We start from the raw sequence: 20921 nt of genomic DNA, 5'->3' as shown, positions 1-20921 counted from the left end.
AGCTGAATTTCTAAACAGTGCAAATGACTATGGATGAGTTACTAAAAAGGCTCCTGGAATGATTAATTATGAAGTATTTATGGTTATTAGCTCATTTTAATATGTATTATCTACAATTATGTTTTTATTTGTTAACCGTTTATATACTGTATATCTGTACTGTATTCATATCTTTCATCATCTTTAGTAGCCGGCACAGAATCCACCCTGTTAGAAACCATATGAGTGCACATAGCATCACATGCATCGGGTGCCAAAATGGGCAGCTGTTTGTTAAATCTCCACCTGGATCTGCAGAAAAGTTTAGAAATAGAGTTATGTGGACCACATACACTTTTCGAAACACAAAGTCAAAACGCAGTGCGGGAGCTGCGTCTTCGGACACATTACCCAGCCTGTCTCTGAGTGCTCAGCGACACACACCACCATGGCTGGCAGCCACGCTGCATTCGACGTGCTCAGCCGTCATAACAGTAATAATGAATCCTCTTTTATATCCAATTAAAATGTCCCTAATAGTATTGTGGTTGCATCGATTTCTCTGCAAATGGCTGTTCAGCTGAGAACATTTGCCCTGGGGCATCTAGAGGGAATGTGGATCTGGCTCATCGCACATTGGCTCAGAGTAAAAGCAAAGAGGGACTGATAAGTAAATAGCCCGTAAGAGATGTATGCTTATTTGAGCATGTCACGGCACAACAGTTGGACAGAAAATGTGCTCATTCTACAATCCACTACACTCATGCACTGCAACCCTGAGCTCATCTAGAGCTGACCGGGAGAAGACAAGTGACCCAATCAGCTCTTGTATGGATAGAGCAGGACATTGTTGATTGACATTGTTGATGACGGTGTGATGACGAATTTGAGTAACCGCCGACCTGACCTGGTACTGTTCTGTACGCCACCCTGCGCTGAAACCATTTGGAGTATTTCCTGTCAGTGAGAAAGCGTCTGACACGGAACATTTTCTCCTAAATTTGTGAAAGGGCAACTCTGCACAAAAAGCAGCTTAAGATACACATGCATTCAGAAGAAAGTACGGCTCTGCTTCCCCGTCTACTAATCCATCATTTAAGGTCCTCACACTATTGCTTTTTGTGTTTGAGCTACACTAATAAATATAGCCATGCAGATTTACAGCCAGACTGTGCCCACTTAGAGTGGGTGCCATGCACTATATAGAAATTATGGAGGCGATGGTTGTTGGGGTTTTAACATAAACAGCATATGGTGGAATGAAAAACTTTTAGGAGAGGTTTTAGCAGAAGAAGTGCAGAGGTAGCATTGCCTTTATGTAATACAAGGAGCAATAAATGAGTATTTACGGCCTCATCAGAAGACTGCAGCCCCAATAAGTGATGCCGATGTCACAGTGTCTGTGATGCATTGGTACGGAAGTAGACCGCAGCCAGTGTTGATGCTGTAGGCTCTGATTACTTTAAGGCTGAGTAAATCGGTGGTGTATGTTTATATATATATATATAAACCCTTAACAATGTATCATTATATATTTTCTTTCTTAAACTATGATAATGTTATATTATTTGAATATTTATGTTTATTCACTTATTTTTTTCCGTTCTTTATGAATGTTATTATGGGTGCATGGGGGGGGATCTATTATCCCGAACGTGTTTGTACAGTGGATTGTATAAACAAAATAATTACATTAAATTTGATTAAAAAAAACAAAACAAAAAAACACATTCATGCCATGGTTTTCAATCTCAATGGATTTGAGATTTGATTTGATTTCACGGTTTGTTTATCCTCAGCTCACGCGACTCCTCAGCTAAAACTAGGGAAATAAGTTATAGATTTGTTGGAAATCAGTCATAAACTCAACTACTTGCGCGGGACAAGGAGTCAATAATAGATTAAAGAGCGCGCGGGAGAGGGAGAAATACCCAAAAGGCAATCAGGAGTCCATATTAATTATGCTAATGATTTGGATTTGCTACTTCATTAACCACCATTTTGAGCTGCTTGATCACAAGGGGTAGCTTCGCATAAAAAGTCTCTCTGGCAACAGTGTGGGGGAAAAAAACAACAACAACAGATGAAACACACAAATATTGTGTGTGTTTGTGCACGCATGTACGCGAGCACACGTGCTAATTACAGCATCTGGTAATCACTGCAGAGACGCTCGGCAATCAATTAGGTCCTGAAACTACGCGTGGGGATGAATTTCCCAAATCATCTGCAGTAATATTTCGAATTATTTCTAATGTGTCATTTGCTATTAACATAGAAGCAGCTTTTTTTTTCTTTTCTTTTTTTTTGTGCGTTTGGAAAAAATGGCCTCAGATTTAGTCGATAACTTCCCGCAGTTTTCTGTGTGAAACAGCAGGTGGGAGCAGAGTTCAGTTTAAGTCACGTAGGCATTCTCGTAACACTAATCTCTCCTGGCGACTGATGCTCCTACTTCTGTGACGTGAGGAGTGTTGTTGGAGTAAAGGAAAGCAGAGCGGTTTGAGAACCACTGATCTTCACAGTGCACGAGCAGAGCGGTGTGTAAACACGGCGCTTAACTAATGATCCCAGGCGGCATCCATTCCTCCTGGGGGAAAGCCCAGGAATTGCCCCAAGGAGGCTGTGCAAGCCTGTGGAAAAGTAATTCACGGACTAAATGAAAACGTATTGCCAATGATTCATTCCACATGTATCATCAAGCGCTAATGCTTTCTTCTGCAAGACATGACAGATTATTTGATGGCTCGACAAAGACAAAAAGAGAAATGGGGTCTTTTATATTCAGAGAACGTCACCGGCAGATAAGAGCGGCATCTCGTTTTTTTTTTTCTTCTTCGGTCGTTCGCCTCGAAATGTAATTTAAATGAGCAGAAATAAGATGGGAGCAGGGAGACGATGCTGTCAAAACGTGGCCGAGGCACTTTATCTTGATGTTTGGCCTCGTTGCGATAATCTGCCTTTGCTCTCCGGCCAAGTACACAAACATGGCGAGCGGTCTAGAGAGGCCTGCGTGTGTCTGATGAACAATCGTTCCCTCTGCGTCAGTCTGACACTTCCCTCTGGAGGAGCTCCTTTTGGCAGGGCCTCACGCAGCTCTTCTCCTCATGCTGCACGCTTCTATCGACTTCACACTCTCCTCTTCACCCCGCGGACACCTGGGCCGGTCCATCATCAGCAACTCGTTCAAACTTGTTCAATTCCAGTGGCCATCCGGAGATTCGTAGCGAGGGACTCAAAAGACACCTTTTATTTTTAAGTTTGGACTCAACGCGAGTGGGATGGCATCAACCAAGTGCTGGAAAAAGTAGATACAGAATATATGAAGTATATGTGTGTACGTGTTATGACGTCGAACAGAGAAGACGTACTTTGACGTTATCTTCGATACACTAGTAGCAAAGGAATAAGAACTGGGACTTACAGTTTAAAAAGCATGGGTTTCTGGAAGGATTTGTAGTAAAAAATATATATTTATATATAGATATTTTGGGCGAGACATCCTGGGAAATCCATGGATCTCAGTTCCCGGCATTCAACTCCACATCCCATTAATCAAAAAATGTAATAAAGTACTTGATCTCATCTGATAAGGCGCTGGGAGGCTTGTTGGGAACCAAGCAAATGTTGGGAACCACTCGTCTATAGCATGACAAATATATATATATATATATATATATATATATATATATATATATATATATATATATATATATATATATATATTTTTTTTTTTTGAGCATTACAAGAAACAAGAAATTGTCAATTTCGGGTTGTCTGCCGTTGAATCTTTGAGATGCGTTTTCTGTTGTCAAAGTCAATCTGTTTTAAAAGAACACAATGAAAAGGAAAGAGTACACAATATTTACAGAGCCCTGAGAGACAAAAGTTACCCTCGACTTCCTGCCGGGGCGGCCAATTCATAGGACGATTGATTGTGTGCTTGATTTCTTTTTATTTATCTGGTTACCGGATGTTCCATCTGGTGAACTGGAAAGGCCAAATCACACTGAGCTCCACTTTGATCTACAGGGCAGAACTTGGTTATCTTGGTACAACAATGGTTGAGAAAATGATAATCAATGCCGCTGAATTTTCTTCACAGGAGTAACATTTTTGACAGCTCATCCCTCACTGTGGTCCCACTTCTTTTCATCACGAGTTTAATAGGAGATGCAGTCTCACAAAATGAACCGCTGAAAGGAACACCGACAATATTTGGTATGATTGCACAAATCGTCTGTGGATGGATAGTGGGGCATTTTCTGTATTAGAATCGACTTTCCAATAACAATAATAATAATATGGAGCCAGACATTCAGAGAAATCTAGTGGGAGTCAAAGTCAGTCGGAGTCATAATGGAACAGCTCGATGGCGTAGATTGGCATGACAACAAAGATAACAGTGCGCACTTCTTTTTTTAATATTTGGGACAGTCGCTTACTTCACAAACCCTGATCAGGCGGCTCGAGGCGACCAGAACACAAAAGGACACATTCATCAAACGGCGTGACGTCTCCTTGAACTCTTCCCGATATTCGTCTGATTCTATAGCACTGGAAAAAAACATGTGGGCTGAGTGGCACTTCCATTTATTCGAGGTGGCAAAAATTGTCAGCTGTCAAATAACTGCAGCGTAATATTTTCCAATATGGTGCTTTGTTTTCCCCCCAAATCTAATTTCCTTCTCAGTTAAGCCATGACACATTATGGATGCCGTTACGATCCCTTCGTCAAATAAAGTTCAGACGTCAGAATGTTTTATAGATATTTTTTATTTCTGTTTTTACAGACTTTTTGTCACAACAAAGTCAGCAAGAGCATTTTTTTGTCCATTACATAGTAGTAATTAATTTTTTGAAAGCAACCAAGTGAGGACCAGCGACCATTTCATAGCAGAAAAGCAGAGGCAGTTTTGACATGCAGCAAAACAGGCAGGGCTTCTAACCAAATCCAAGGCAAGGGGAACGCTAACACCCCCTCCCATCCGGTCCCAACTCTAACCCCATGTACTCGCCCTACAGAGCCCCCAGAGCCCACCAATTACAAAACACAGAGAAGCTGCAAAAAAAAGAAAAAAAAGGAATTATCGCTCTGAAATCTCACTCCAGGGATGACAAAAATTAACAAATTTCTAGAATTCCTTATTCTATTTTGTGCTGTTAAAGTTGCTTCAAAAAAAAAAAAAAAAAGAAAGAAAAAGGGATTCAGTAACATATTTTAAAATTGCAACATTCAAGTCTTTCTAGTTAACCAGCATGGTGATTCGTCAAGGAACACAGAATATACTTTATGCATTACCAACGCGTGGATTGGTTGAAAAACACTGTTTGATATGTAAGTGATATGCCAAGTAGAAAAGGAAAAGTTGACCCCCAGGACCTCTCTCTCAACCAATGTTTTCAGTGTGGTCTATTAAAAAAAGAAATCAAGGTGGAGGAAGAGGCCACGACTAACGAAAGGTAAATATAATTCAACTTTACAACCTTTCTTTATCAATTGATCTAGTATAGTACAGTGCAATTACTGTTTATTTCATGAGATCAAGTCCTGGCCATACAATACTTATAGTGACGTTGTCAAAATGCAAATGAGGTGTGTGTTTAAGTACTAAGCTTTGCGTTTACATTACAGAGTGTGATTTCTATTCAGAGCAGTGATCTTAGGATCCAGATTCAAGAGCCCTCCCCCAGTGGTTGGTCCCTAAGGGAGACATAGTTGACAAGTCTTGCTGTTAAATGGCTAATAAACAAGAGGCCAGAACAAGAGAAAATCCTATCCCAAAAAACTTGGGGAAAAAAAAAAAAAAAAAGGAAAATAAACAAGGTAAAAGGGAGAAACAAAAAAAAATTTAAAAAAAAAAAAAAAAAAAAAAAAAAAAAAAAAAAATCACCAGACAGACACATGACCCTCCAACAGACAGACAAAAGCAGTGCTGAGACAGATGTTGATCGGGGTGAAAGAGGGCGAGTCCATCTTCTGTCAGGGGACCACTGCATCCGTCTGTCTGTTCACCCACCTGTCCAGCCTCCTCCCACACGGTGGGCTCTCACTTGAGCAGAGCCTTTATAGCGTCGTCCTCGGCAGCTTCAAAGGCACTGATGCCGTCCGGTCCTTTTTGGTCTTTGTCAGCTCCCTGTGGAGGAAGAAGGGGGCATGAATATTAAATATGCTAAGCAGGCGCATTAAGTCGCCCTCACAGTGTGATGCAGAATCCAATTCATTGAGTCAGGGGTTAAGGTGAGGAGCAGAGACCTCAATCTATAGCCTCTTGTTGAATAAAGCTGCCCATTAGCAACCTAACAGAGCCAGGTACTGGACAATCAGAGGGAAGTGTTATGTGCCCGCCATCTTAGAATAGCAGACACCTGTACACATTTCCCTTCTTCACAAAGACAGATGAGAGAATGAGTCCTGGTAGCTCGAGTAACAAAGGGAAGTCGGGACTTTTGGCTCTGTATGGCCCAGATGCTGCATTTAGACCCTGGTCAACACACATGCAAGGTTCTTGAGTTCCTGAAATGGTTCCTGGGGTGGAAAGAGCCTATATTTGGGTGGTCAAACATGTGCCATGGAGAGCCTGCAATGCTTATCAGTGGAGGGTGACGTCTACAACTCTTCCTTATGGCCACATGCCATCATTCAACAGCTATCCTAATACATTAAATGGCAAAACTTGTGTCACTTTTACTTTCCTCTAAATATGTCTCTTAGCACTTGCTTGTCAGTCTGTCTTTTTTTTTAAACAGCACATGCAACAAAGCCACAGAGATAAAGCATTTTAAGCTCTGAGGTATAACAGTGAATTGTAAAAGAGCTGCGAGTGGACATAATCTTTTAGATTACTAAAGGACAAAAAAAACGTTGATTAAAAAAAAGAGAATGAGACAGGCAACGTATTGAATGCCCGTGTAGTGACAAAAGATTTAATGGGCAACGGAGGAGTGGAGGGCATGTGTTGGAGAGACGTCCCTTTGTTTGGGCTGCCAACTTTAGCCTCTTAGCAAAAGGGCTTACAGCGCCAAGGCAGAGAGAGAGTCTATTGTAGCGTGGAGAAGCAGAGCATCAAAAACAATGCGACCCAGTTCAAGGTCCCGGCAATGCGAGGACGGTTGCCTGGGTGCAAATTCCATGGCGCAGGAGCAACGGAGCACGTCCCGAGCAGGAGAGATTTACCAGGGCGGAGCGGGTAACCCGTCAGATTTGCACCCCTAATTGGCACGGAGACGAAAGACAAAAGAAAGAGACGGTTTCGGAACTTCACAACAAGTGTGGCACTTCTGGGAAGCGTGCACCTGTCAGCACGTATGTTGTGTAACAGACGAACTACGGCAACTGGTGACCCGGAGGGTTTCAACCACGGGAAACAGCAGTTTAAACAGATAGGACCACATTTTACAGCATCATACTTGCATATGGGATCCTGTAAGAAAGGTTTGACATTTTGGATACACGGTTATTGGCTCTCTCTCTCTGAGATAAGATGGATACTAAATGTTAAGGCCTCCAACGCGCCAGCTAATGACTTGGCTTAGCAAAAAGACTGGAAACAGGGCAACAGCTAGCCTGGCTCTGTCCAAAGGTCGAGACATCTGACTATCAGCACCACTAATGCTGACTGGTCAACACGTCATATCTCTCTTTGTTAAAAACACAAACAAACTGATATGTAAAACCTACAAATTGGTTTTTTTAGCCGGGTGCCTGTCTGTCTATTTCTGGGTCAAAACCTTTAACTTCCTGGAGTTGACTCATGTTTCAGAGGTCTTCTTATTTTATCTGCAAACACACAGAGGAACAGTGTAATTTATCGTATCCTACTGATAGTTTTTTAATATATTTTTTCTGATAAGAGTGTTTTATCCACATGTAGCGGAAGGAGAAATAGTTAAATAACATTGTTGTAGTGTCGCTGGCTAATTTGTAAGAGGTAGCTATTAACCAAATATTGTGCCTTCTACTCAAATGAGTTCAGGCCAGGAAGATGGGAGGACGCTTTGTTATTTCTGCAGCTCCGGGGACGTCATTAGTAGCTGGTTCAGGACCCTCAGTTAAACGACCGGAAACAGAACTGTGCACCTTTACACTATCAATACTACGCCGGACTTGGAACAAATGAGGCATCTACCCGATTTGTAAAAAAACACTCATATTGCCCGACACAGTATTCTAGAGGGTCTGCAACAGATTGATAGTTACACTAACATCCGTGGCCCATGCTGCCTGTGAGGAAACACCATGCCATCCCCAATGGACATCCAGCTCAGTGGCATGCTTCTGACACCACTTACATTAATGAGCTTCCCCCAACTTGATTAATGACCTCCTCGTGAACACCTCACGCCAGTCAAGTGGCAAAGTGACACACGGCCTCGTGGTTAAGAATAGCCTCCCAGCTTGTCTCCAGTCAAACTGAAATGCATCACCATCCTGGATTATGGAGCCATACAAAGCAGCACTGGGTCAGTAACGTAATGCCACTGACCTGCTAAAGTGTCCATTAAGTTTTCATTATGCCATTAGTGAATGGAATTGAAACGCCGGCCATGCAGAAGTCTTCAAATATAAGTCCAGCCAGAGCATCGCTCAAAACTGCTTTGAAATGCAACGCTGATATCCAAACATTGACCTGCTGGCAGCAGTCAAACATTAGCGATCTGTAAAAGTGCAAATTCATGAGACCCGGCGAAAAAGAAAGACGGAAGGTCAATATCTGTATCGAGCCGTGTCAGCTCGGCTCCAGTTGAAATGAATGCGAGTTAGGGAGCTGCATCAAATACTGGTCAAATTGGAAAAAGGCTGATTGGAGATCACATGGTCACTTTTCATTATTTAGAAATGATATAAAATCAAATGTAGATTCAGAGCTGAACTAACTTTTTCTTTCAAAACTGTTTCTCAATTATTGTCAAAAAAATATATATATAAAAAAAGCCCATCACTAATTCCTGGAGGTCAAGGTGACTTCATTGAATGGCCTGTTTTTGTCTGACCAATAATCAAAATTATACTCAATTCACAATCATGTTAAGACAAGGAAACGCAGCATTCACATTTAATAAGCTGGAACCAGGGAACTGAGGCATTTTTGCTTGAAAAATGACAAACAATTAATGAAACTAACGAGTTTTCTGTCGTCTTACCATCGCAGCTTTATTAAGGACAGATACCCCCTTCCAAGACCAACCAATGTTACCGACTCGCGGTTGTGTGCCTCTGCCAACCACTCATGTTGCAGTTCACATCCATGTCTGTCCAACATGTCAACACTTCATCATGGTCTCCTATTAGACCGTTTAAATGGGTGCGAAATTATCATAATTAGCAGTATTTATCGTAATTAGCAAATTCATTGAGTTAAAGGGTGTTCTGTGAGGTCACAGTGAGCTTTGACCACCAAATTCTAATATGTAAAACATTGAGTGAGAGTGGACATTTGTGCCAAATTTTAAGAAATCGCTTACAGGTGCAACGGAGATATTACACAACACAAAGAACAGGTTACGTACACGGCCAGAGTTACGTGTCGCAAAGCCCATTGAAAGATGATGACTATTAGCCTGTTTTACTTTAAAGTTCTTACTTATAGACCACTGCGAGAAATAAATGGCCAATCCTCCTTCGTATTGAGGACACACAATAAAAAGGATACTTTATAGGGTCAGGTTTAAAAGCCAAGGCAACAACAGGACAGTTCCTATTGTTGCCTTGGCTTTTAAACTACTAAATAATACGCCATTTCTTCCTAGTCATGGGTCATGTGCATAGTTCCTCATAGAAGAAAAAAAAATGCCCTTTCATTGTCAACTCAAAATTAACTGGCTGGCCTCTGCAGGCTGTAGTCAGCACTCTCGCCAGATCTTACGGTTGGGTCACCTATTGGGGTTAAAATGGCCTTTCATAATGCATTGCCAACAACAGCACAGTACGCAGTCAGAGGGGGCAGGGGTCAGCGCCCATGATGCACCAGGGGACCAAGCCATTTTTGTTGGAAAACACAAGACTGTCTGACAGTTGAATAGTCACAATTCAGTATCCTGCCACACAGAGTGGATATGCAGCAGCACAGTCAATAGGGCGGCTTAGGGACAATCTATTCATCGCATGTTAAGACACATGGCGAGTTTTTAGAGCTGCCAGGGTTGGGTGTATTGAAACCTGGTCCCTGTAGTGACCGGCGACCTTTTGGCAGCTCGGTGTAAATCCTTGATGGTGCTTAGTGGTGACGAGCACGAAGAAATGAAAAGAGCAAACCTCTGGGTTCGCGAATACCTTCGTCATTCCACCGTAATCCCTGTTCAGATGAGTTATGGCTGCCTATCTTGCCTCGTATGATACCACAGACAAAGGCTGTCCTTTTAAAAAGGTCCAGGCAAGGGGCTTTACATTCCAATGCAGGGCTGGTAATTACTTAGATGCCTATTTCAGATGGAGAAGAGCTTCTGGCTTTGAGGAGGATGTACCGCAGCTGTGGATGTGTGACTGGTAGCAGGGGAAATAAAAGAAAATGACTGCAGTCAATAATGAAGACTATCGTGAAAAAGGGACTGGTTTTAATTCCAAACACAATATGTGTGATGTCTGTGACAATGTGACATATAAAAACACCGACAGACAGAAAAAGTGTCATCCAGCAGATGTCTTGGATCAACCTGCAATTCCTTATTCTTATCAGACCGACAGTACCTCCATGATAAGGCTTCGGTATCACCAAAATAACACGCACAAAAGCATTCTACAATCATGTTGTCACAATAACAATTAAAGTCAATGCAGGTCATAGACCACAAGTCTGTGCCGAGTAGGAGTTCAATGTACCTGCAAATGCTTACTAGTGTTACGCTATCAACTTTAGAAAGAAAAAAATAGATGTACCGAGTAGTAAACTGCTATTTTCTTCCTGTTGGCATTGGCTGCTACTTTCAGTTTATCTTGGAGCCAACAGCACTGCCGGCCAGCTGACTGCGATGGCCAGCTGCCGGCCAGCTGCCGGCCGATTGCTTGCAAGACTCTGGCTTGTTGATGCGAGGGCCGGGGTGTGCGACTGTGTTGATGAAAATGAAGGATTAATACATCCGATGCCAACAGGAATAAGTGAGCAGTGGAGTACCCCGTAAATGTCTCTCTCGTCGAACACCAGAGTTCCCCATACATAGATACAGTTTCCTTTTTTGTCTGCAGTTGAAACAGAGAGCCGATTGAAAAATCTGCCTGAATACTGCGCATGTGATCGTATAGAGTGCAAAAAAAAAAAATGACTTCCCTAATCGGTGGTGTGACTTACTCCCTTTCTCTTCTCATTACTTGTGTTAAGCCAAGATGACGCCACCGTGAAACAACTCTGTGGTGGAGCTTTCATTTACCTTGCCTCATTTAGCTTGACAGCTGCTCAACTCTCCCTCGGCCTCGAAATATCTAGACATCCCCACAGACACGTATTGGTCTGCAGCAGACATGGACTGTAAACACACGCGAGCCATCCGCATGGCATCATGCAGGCGTTGTAGGCGTCTCTCTCATAGTGGTGCTGAACTTGTGACAGTCACTGAAATTCTCAGCAATAGACAGAAAACAGAAATAGAAAAGCTCTTGCATGCCCATTACTAAGTTCACGTTCAATGTGCCTGTCTTTCACTCAAGGCGTATATGTGCGATTTGGGTCATGCTACAGATATAAAAAGAATACCAGGTAATGACATAACATCAGGAAGTTGTCAGTTACACAGATCTGCTTTATTCTAATGAGACTCGAGTGTTTATTGACAGAGGTGCACCAGAAACAAAGAACTGAAGGAGGTCTTGACAGAAGTATCTATTGTGGCTCTCATTTGTGTGGTCTCCACCGTCCACCGAGGAATCAATCCCATTGCAGTCTGGCTCATTTGGGCCGTGGGGAAACAGAGCTCCAGCCTAGGTGAGTGGAGGATCAGCCATTTATATGTATATGAATGCCGTGCAGGTACTTCTGAGTGGAACATTCAGGTAAAATGTACAAGAGGCATTGGCTTTCTAAAAGAAAAAAAGCTCATCCATCAAAAAGAGGCTTTTCATTCGACTGTGATGGAGCTTCACAAAGCTGTTTTCTCCTGCCAGATGACGTTTGTGCATTCATTGTGGTATGCTTGTCGTTTGGTTGCGTTTCTGCAGCACATGCCAGCTGTGCCTGACTCGGTATTGTCTCTCTCCTCACAGCTGTGACAACCGTGGGCCCACATCTATCTGACTGAGGTTGCATTTAAAATAGTTCCAGAGATAAACAACTGAGGGAGGCTGAGGGCTGAAGGACGGGGCACAGGGCCGTGCACCTCTGAATGCAACCGCTTAAAAACAACGACACAAAACAAGTGAACAGCGGCAATACCGTGTCATGCTCTGTGAACATTCCAGTGCAGCCTCCGCAGGACTGTGTTAAAGGGCCTTTTGTCCAACGAGCTACCTCATCAGCACTCGTCGCTCATGTTGAGCCTCGGACACGTCGACATGCGGGTGAAGGACACCGGGGCTCTTCTGTGCGCAGATGCATGATTTGAGCGTTATCAAAGAAAAGTACTAACCTTTTCTAGCAGGACCTTGACACAAGAGGTGTGACCCTCGAAACAGGCAGAGATCAGTGGAGTGAGCCCGTGTTTGTCTGGAGCCTGTTGGGGGTGGAGGAGGTGGGAAAAGCATGAGTGGAAGGCAGAAGACAATTTTTCTTTGAGAAAAGCATGTATGAGCAGATCCTAAGCACAACCCCAAACTTCATACACAAGGGCACATCTATCTTTTTCTCAAATATAACTAAGAACTCCAGTGAGAGAGAGATTTTACTTCTCCCTTATCATAGCCAGAATTGAAAAGGAGCACACTGCACTTCAATGCTATATTTATCTCAAATGTTTCAGAAGCTGAGCTGGTTATCAAGAGAAATAGAGAAATGCTCAAACATAGTGAGGCTTGGGGAGGCGAAGCAAAGACTTTATGTTGGTGCAACTTTAAATCCTTGTGTCTGCAAAGACCGGACAAGTGGATGCTGTGGTGTTGAGCTGTACCAAGCTAATGCGGGTGCCTTGAGCATCAGGCAGCACCTTAGAAACTCTACAGTACAGAACACGATTGATCTACAAATAAAAGACTATCTCGGCTTTGTAGATTGTTCTGTAAAAGATTTTTCCCAATTTGTTTCACACATCACAAAGCTTTGTTTCCTTCCATGGCTAGAAGTGTACTGGAGTTTCATGCTGCTTACATGTACAATTCTACTGGTTACTGAACAGGCATACGAGACCTTTAGAATAAGCTGCAAACTACAATAGAGCTCCATCCAAATTACAGATGTCAATACTGTTGGATGGGTAAGTGCCTTTAAGTGGATCCTGATCAATCTCCTACAACAACAACACCACCACCAGAAGAGACTATTGCAACTCAGGGGGCCTATCAGGCTAAATGTGATGCTTGGAAAGCCAATTGTTGAGTGAGAGAATGGACAATAGCTGAAATAGCATATGATAAACTGGTTTTAACAGACTACTGTAAGCCTATTGGTAAACTGCTTGATTTGGCATGAGCTTTATCAGCTTGTTTGAACTCTATTATGAAGGAAAGTCATTTTTTGTGGACTTTGCAACCCTGGACAGTATGCAAATGAATGCAAAAAATAATGTGATGGTGGTTGTTGTGGCTCTTACATTAATATCGGCTCCCTTAGAAATTAGGTACTTGACCACATCTGTCTGACCAAAGTCTGCAGCATAGTGCAGAGGCTTCCTCCCGCCTTCCAGGGTCCGGTTTACATCTTCGGCCTGAAAAAAAAAGAAAGAGATGACACATTAACAGAGCCGAAATAAGTAAGTGCTGGCACAAGCCAACAATATGCATCAAAGGGGGATCTGAGGACGCCATTCGCTTAATGTTGATACAAACTCACACTGAAATTCAAAGACAACAATAACATGCACCATCCCTTGGCCTTCACTTCCCTGCTGTGATGCTATTAGACCTCGTCAGCCTTGGAGCCAAGAGAAAAGATATACAGACTCACCACCCGTCCTCGTTCCCTTAACCACAGCTCAGTGTGTGCCAGGTGGCCGTCCCGAAAGATTATTTCAAACATCCCAAAGTCAGTGTATTCCTTTTGCTTTGTTATTGTCATCTAAAGTGGTCATTTGCATAAAAACACAGAATTAAATTAGGAAATAAATCATTAAAAAAAAAGTTTTAATATTTTCATAAAAATACATATTTTTGCATTAGTAGTTATTATTTATTATACACTGGTTAATTGAACAGGTCATAATTCCCCCTCTAATATCTAGTTTACATTGCTGTGTAAACATCGCTTTCAAACAACGAAATGTATTAAAGTTTCTCACCAAAAACTACATTTGAACACTTCATGATAGCATTATAATTTACTTTCGCCCAAAACTAATTCAGTGAGTGGAGATTGAACGCACCGTGATGCAAGTCAATGAAACCTCCGTTAACTTTAACTGTTGCTACATGCAGTCTGCAGACGGTAACTGTGATTAGATCACCTCGCCTAGAGGCAAGCATGGGAAGTAATTACCATATCATAAGTGTCTGATTAAGCTTGTTGTTTCAAATGTTTTAAAGCATTTTTTATTTTTCCAAGGCTCATTTTGGACTTGCAGTTGTGACTGATTTTGAGCATCAAAACAGACGACTGATTGAATAGTCCAATGACAAAATTACAGTCTCTGTTTAGATACAATCTTCATGTGTATTCAAACTTAACCTAGGACTTACACTTTGCAGATGGGCACAAATAAAATTAGTTGAGTTATTTTTACATCTATAGTAGGGCTGGGCGATACGGCGAACATCTTCTTTCCCAACATAGGTAACTTTATATCTTGTTATCAATATATAAGAATGTAGCATGTTTTCTGGTATTTCAATAAACACAGTCTATATGAAGTCACAACATATTGTTGCCTATTTTTAACACTGTATGATCCAGACAAATGTAACTATCCTATTTGCAAGTATAACAATACTGTTGTTTCATTCAACTATAAGCTATCACAACAACCTAAGGACTGTTTGTGAAAGCAAAAATGGCCTCCTCCAGCAGAGGCACGGTTTTCCAACAAAAGCAGAAGACACTTTCAGCTCTGCAGTGAAATCAGTATGGCCTCACAGCCACTTATAGGCAATGACGTTTCCATCAGTGTCTTTCAAAACAAGACTACGTTGGCTGGAGGGAGCCGCCGGATTTGCTGTAGCCGAGCTAACATACTCCCCCGCCCACCAACGCTAGCCACAGGCCCGTGTGGTGGTTCCCTCGATAGCAAAGAGCTCACTTATCCCACAGCGCCTTTCTACCGACAACAATACGCATTGTCCACACAAAAACGCATGCGTTGTCAACAACTATTGTCGTTGCTGCAGCTGCACGTACATCACGGTGGCAGGTTGATGCCAGCTGTCTCACCTAGCTACAACGTGCAGCACCTCGTACCAGCAGATGTTGTTGTGCTTACCAACAGGTTGCTTTACCTTCCTCTTCCCTTTGCGGAAATTGGCAACAATGGCGTTCTTGCAAGCCGAACTGAACATCCAACTAGTGCAATGTCAATAACTAACGTTACGCGGCTTGAAAGCCGAAACACTGACCCACTATTGTCTGACGTTATCATCAGCATCAAGCAGAGTGTAAGTTAGCGCTCGTGTGTTGCTAACTATGCTAACTTGACATTAAGACTTAGCTACACTCACAACCTTGAGTGTTTTGAAACGAACAAAAGCCCAGGTAAAGCTCAATAAACAACACATAACGTCACGAACGTTACAAGCTTGCTTGCGTTAGATTACAGTAACTTAACATAACCCAACTACAGCTAACTTTAGCTTGCTAGCAAGCTAGTTAGCTAGCTGTCTGCTAACTCACGTTAGCTACCTTCGCTAAACAACCACTTGTCAGAGAACCATTGTACACGACTCACTCGGGGGAAACAGTCACATCACAGCCGTCTTACCGTTACGAGTTTGGCTTCCACCTCGTCCAGATCCCCGGTCTTCAATGCCCACATCAGATCTCCCATCTTCCTGTGTTTGCTGCTTCCCCGCTGCAGGCAGTTGTCAAGTTGAATGCTAGTGCGTTAAAAGTTAGCTAAGCTACAGCCGGAAAAAAACTCTCTTCCTGTCGTCGCGGCGAGGACGGTCGCAGAACTCAACTGAATAAAAAATGTCGTTTTAATACCTAAGGAAGCAATTCGTGTTGGATTTGGCGTGACCCGCCGAGGAATGGCAGGTAAAAATAAGCTCAAAAGAAGTTCTGAAAGGCAAAGTAGCCGAGAGGGATCCGCCTTTCTGCATGCCAAAAGTGTTTCCGATGCGGTTACCCGGAAGTGATGTAATCTTTATGTTGCACTATACGGGCCATGCAGGCGCTACAGTTGAAAGGAGGAACACCGAATTCTTTGAATATTACATTGTATCAGTTAAACAGGATTACACAATATAGTTGAAAGAACTCTTTTTATCATTATTTTTACAAATTCCTTCTGCAAAGTACAATATTTAATATATTCCTTGAATACACTTAATTATTATTATACGTGTTTCAATCCATAAAACATAAGCACTTGATACTCAATGACTTACTACTGACATACTACTGAAGAAAAAACTAAAATTCTTATCTGTGACTGTGCTTTTATTTTTCATGGCCAAAGCCCATAGAAATGATAACACCCTATTATCATCACATCAGTCCTGCAGTTCCTCTCTCCAGTTCACACCCAGGCACAGGTCAAAGTCCAGTAACATGTACTGTTCAATGTTCAGGAGCGGAACAAGGCACTGTAAACATGAAATTCAACACAACCGGGGTAAACATGTTAAGATAAATGAATAAATACCAACACATATTACATAAAATGAGTGATAATTTATACAGATTCTATACGAAAGGCAAATACAAATCATATTGACCCTAAAAGCGACTTTACATTCCATGCCATTCCATTGAATAGTTTTTTGTCATATTATTCTTTATTGATTTCATTAAAGACTGAAAAAATAAGAAGAAGAATAGAGATCATAGATACATGACTATTACATATAATAACAATTTAAAATACCAAATACAAACTGTACATCAACAATTGATGGAACTTAAATCCAATAAACTAAGATTATTGATTAGATTTTTTTAAAATATGTTACTTTAAAGTTGTATTGCTGTCATGCATGCTGAATAAGAACACCTGAGAGAATGGTGAAGTCCATTTGATGATTATTTCCTCGTCGGAGTTGCCGGTTGCCTTTGATAAAATCTTTTGATCCGTGTTAACTTCCTGTGACAGCCTGACCTGCTACAACACAGTCAAACAAGACACCCCGAAGCTGTGCCTGATCTCTGACCTCCCATCAGAGATCGATTAGGTGCCAATATACTGTACATGTAGAGAGAGTGGATCGTGGTCCATGACTATTACTCATCATATGAATAATTTCTGTCATATTCATTGAATGTACTGTAACTGTTACGTTGTTCATTCTGTACACATGACATCTATTGCTTCTGTCCATCCGGGGAGAGGGATCCTCCTCTGTTGCTCTCCCGAAGGTTTCTTCCATTTTTCCCTGTGAAGAGTTTTTTCTTAATTTTTTGGGGAGTTTTTCCTGATCCGATGTGAGGTCCTTGGACAGGGATGTCGTATGTGTACAGATTGTAAAAGCCCTCATAGGTAAATTTGTAATTTGTGATTTTGGGCTATACAAAATAAACATTCATGAATTGAAAGAGCCTGAGAGCTTTATGACTGATGATACTTTAGCTGTACACCTTGTGCATCATTACGCACCCGGGGAACCGAGGCATTAAAGCAGCAACTCGTGGAAGCAATTTGCACTTGCAGGGCCATCTCCATCGTCACCCATGAGAAGAACTGCACCAACGGAGACGATCAGCTGCAGAAAGACAACATGGCAAGAGGGGGAGGGAGAAACAAATATTGTTTTACCTTAATCTGTAAAGGATCAAGGGCAATCAACTGACTTTTAATACCACAGCGTCGCCAGAGCCTCCCACATCTGGCCCCCCATCTCCATATTCTAACCCTCAACTTGTTTACATTGTCTCTCCGGCCTCCTTGTGAAGATGTTGTCACACAATCATTACATGAAATCAGCAGCCACTTGGAGAAAAAACAATTTCCCCAGAGGATGAAGAGGACAATAAAAGACACCATTTTGAAGAAGAAAAAATCAATCTGGAAGTATGATGAGAATAACATGCCCCTGATGAGATTCAACCACTCTCCCATCCTACTCCTATAGCTCCACTACAACCTCCCGCCCCAAGTCACCTTTCCCTTTCTTTCTCTCTCTCTCTCTCTCTCTCTCTCTCTCTCACACACACACACACACACCAGGCTGAGCAGCTGAAACACAGGTATTAAAACTCCTTTATGTGACAGTAATAAACTGTCCTACGAGTGTATGTTGCAGATTTTACACCCAAAAGGTAAAAAGGAGACAGACAGTTACTGCAGGTTTCTCCTGCTTGTTATTCTAATGTGACATATATGACTGAAGTGAGTCCCAGAATGGGTAATCACAAGTTCACATGTGGCTTAAATCAATTGCGGCCCAACCAGTCACGCCTTTCCGTAATGATCTCTGCATACTAATGTTTCATTACATATTCTCCAACCAATTTCGATCAGAAAAATTAATACTTAAATTTGACAAGAACACGAGAAGCAGGAGGTATTTTTTTAATCAATTTTATTGAAGGTTTGAATACACGTGTGCAATGTACATAACACGTGTTACTGTGAGCAGAAGTAAGCGCCTGGAATGGGAGTGAACACACAGCGCTTTTTATTTTTATTTTCATGTATAGACGCCAGGGAGAAAGCTTCCCGCCTGACAGAAATGTTAAAGTAATTCCCTCCATAGACATGACAGCATGGCACCGTCATTGTTCAGCCTATTAGCAGCGCTCAGGCAGCAGAACTACATTCTGCATTTCCTGGATTTTTTAAAAATGACACAGAAGGAGCGCGACTAAAAGACACTCATCTCTCAAGCTCTTCGGGGTGATACTCAATCGACAATATTTTAAGAACAAACAGCACTATAACAATTATGGAATTTCTATAATTATCACACATAACCGCTGCACTATGTGAATACGATTTATTTTTTAATAGATACAAACACTGAGACAGTCTATTATAATTTTTGCTAAAGCTGAAATGATACATTGAGGGTTATTAATTGTGCGTAAAGGAGAAAATACATTATTGAATGGCCTCTGTCGGAGAATACCAAGCTAATACAAAAGGCGTTTTACACGCAAAAATGTAAAGTAATGCTACTTTACTTGAGACTTACCTCTTTTTATTTTCGAGGGGCAAATCATTCTTATGCTCTGCTACATTTCACTAATCAGACAGCTTTAATTGATAATTATGGATGGATGAAAGCAGATGGGGTTACATTTGCATAATGTATTTATATATTATATTATTTTAGACATTTACACAGCTAACAAGCATCTTTAGCATTACGGAAATTTGTTAGGATGCTCGCCACAGTTAGCCGCGAGATCTAGCAAGAGCCCATTTTCTCTGGATAAACATGTCTGAAAATACCATTTCAGTGTCAGAATGTTAGTGGAAGATATGTATCCTGTGAAAAATGGGTCCAATGTTTACGTTGGTGGCTATAGGGAGAAATAATCGGGCATGATCTGTGTTCACGTGCACTTCTCCCATTGGAGTAAATAGACTGGGAGACGGCGTTATCGTCTCCTAAAGGGGCGGGGCTACAGCAAAACCCATGTGACAGAGACAGGAAACTGACTCAGCAGGATGTCACCTTTCTTAACGGTCTCTGGTAGCAGCTTTACTTTCACTTATTATATTATATATTGTATTGATACTACAGCCTCAGTCAAAATGTGAGTACTATTTCAACCACATTCGTGTTCTGTAAGCACACACCTGTCAACATTGAAATATCACATTATTGTTAATACTTAACCCTTTAGACTGTTCATACCGTCACTAACGGTGCATGCTGCAAAGTGAAAGAGGACATCTGACGGATGCTGGTATGCCAAATAAGTGAGAAATCTGCAGGATATACATATACAGATACACAAGACTGGGTTTACACTTTTTCTTTTTGTCTTCATGGCACATATAATTAACAATAATTAGAACAGCTGAAGTCCTGCCCATGTTAATTTGCGAAATAAAATAATCACATATCCACCTCCTGTGAGCTGCTCGCTCTCCTCCTCTGCAGTATTTCTTGAGACCATCCTCATCAAGTTGATTAGTGTACTGAAGGGTAATCCATATTAAAGTGCTTTAATCCATCTATCTCAGCTGTACATGGCCTTGTCTTTGTCACGGCTAAATGTAATGTGATTAGGGAGGCCTGCTGTGACTGTCGCAGACACCCAAGGTATCCTGACATGACAGCTTCGGCGCAATCCTGGGGACTCAGTGAAAGTGGCCTAAATGTCAAATCTGTTTGCCAAGACAGAAAGCACTAAGCCACCTGCTCCACCACGATTGTCAGGACACAGGGACGTATACCGTTTAGTGCAGTGTCGCGGCGCTCTTGCCGTCACCTGGAAAGTCTGTGAAACATGAAAAGTTGCTTGAAACCAAACCGAATTTGAGAAAAAAACATTGCTTTCATAAATCTCTCTCAAAGCTGCAACCAACATGTCTAATAGGAGCAACGGCATTACTCTTAAAGGGGAGCGACATCCACTTTTAAAATGCATGCATAGAAATGATTGTTTGTTTGAACTGACAACATTGCAATAGAATAAAGACTACTTTGGTCTTCAGAGCAGCTCCAAACTTGAAACCTGACAACATCACTTTTATTTTTATTTAACTTTTCCTTCACAGAACAAGACTCACATGTCCCAGGAACATGTGGACCAAAGAACAAGTTCATAGCT

General features: G+C 41.7%; 1 protein-coding gene across 1 annotated transcript; it reads right to left on the bottom strand.

The window, feature by feature from the left end:
- Positions 1-5880: 5880 nt before the first annotated feature.
- mtpn (myotrophin) lies at positions 5881-16207 on the bottom strand. Its single transcript, XM_079235857.1, has 4 exons — positions 15961-16207; positions 13648-13761; positions 12532-12615; positions 5881-6113 (listed from the first exon to the last, which is right to left on the bottom strand). Exons 1-4 carry the CDS (start codon positions 16024-16026, stop codon positions 6027-6029), a joined length of 351 nt encoding a protein of 116 aa, XP_079091983.1. The 5' UTR covers positions 16027-16207; the 3' UTR covers positions 5881-6026.
- Between the last annotated feature and the right edge of the window lie 4714 nt (positions 16208-20921).

This window comes from Taurulus bubalis (genome assembly GCF_910589615.1).
Source record: "Taurulus bubalis genome assembly, chromosome: 20".
Lineage (NCBI taxonomy): Eukaryota > Metazoa > Chordata > Actinopteri > Perciformes > Cottidae > Taurulus > Taurulus bubalis.
This window is presented reverse-complemented; position numbering and strand designations above follow the sequence as displayed.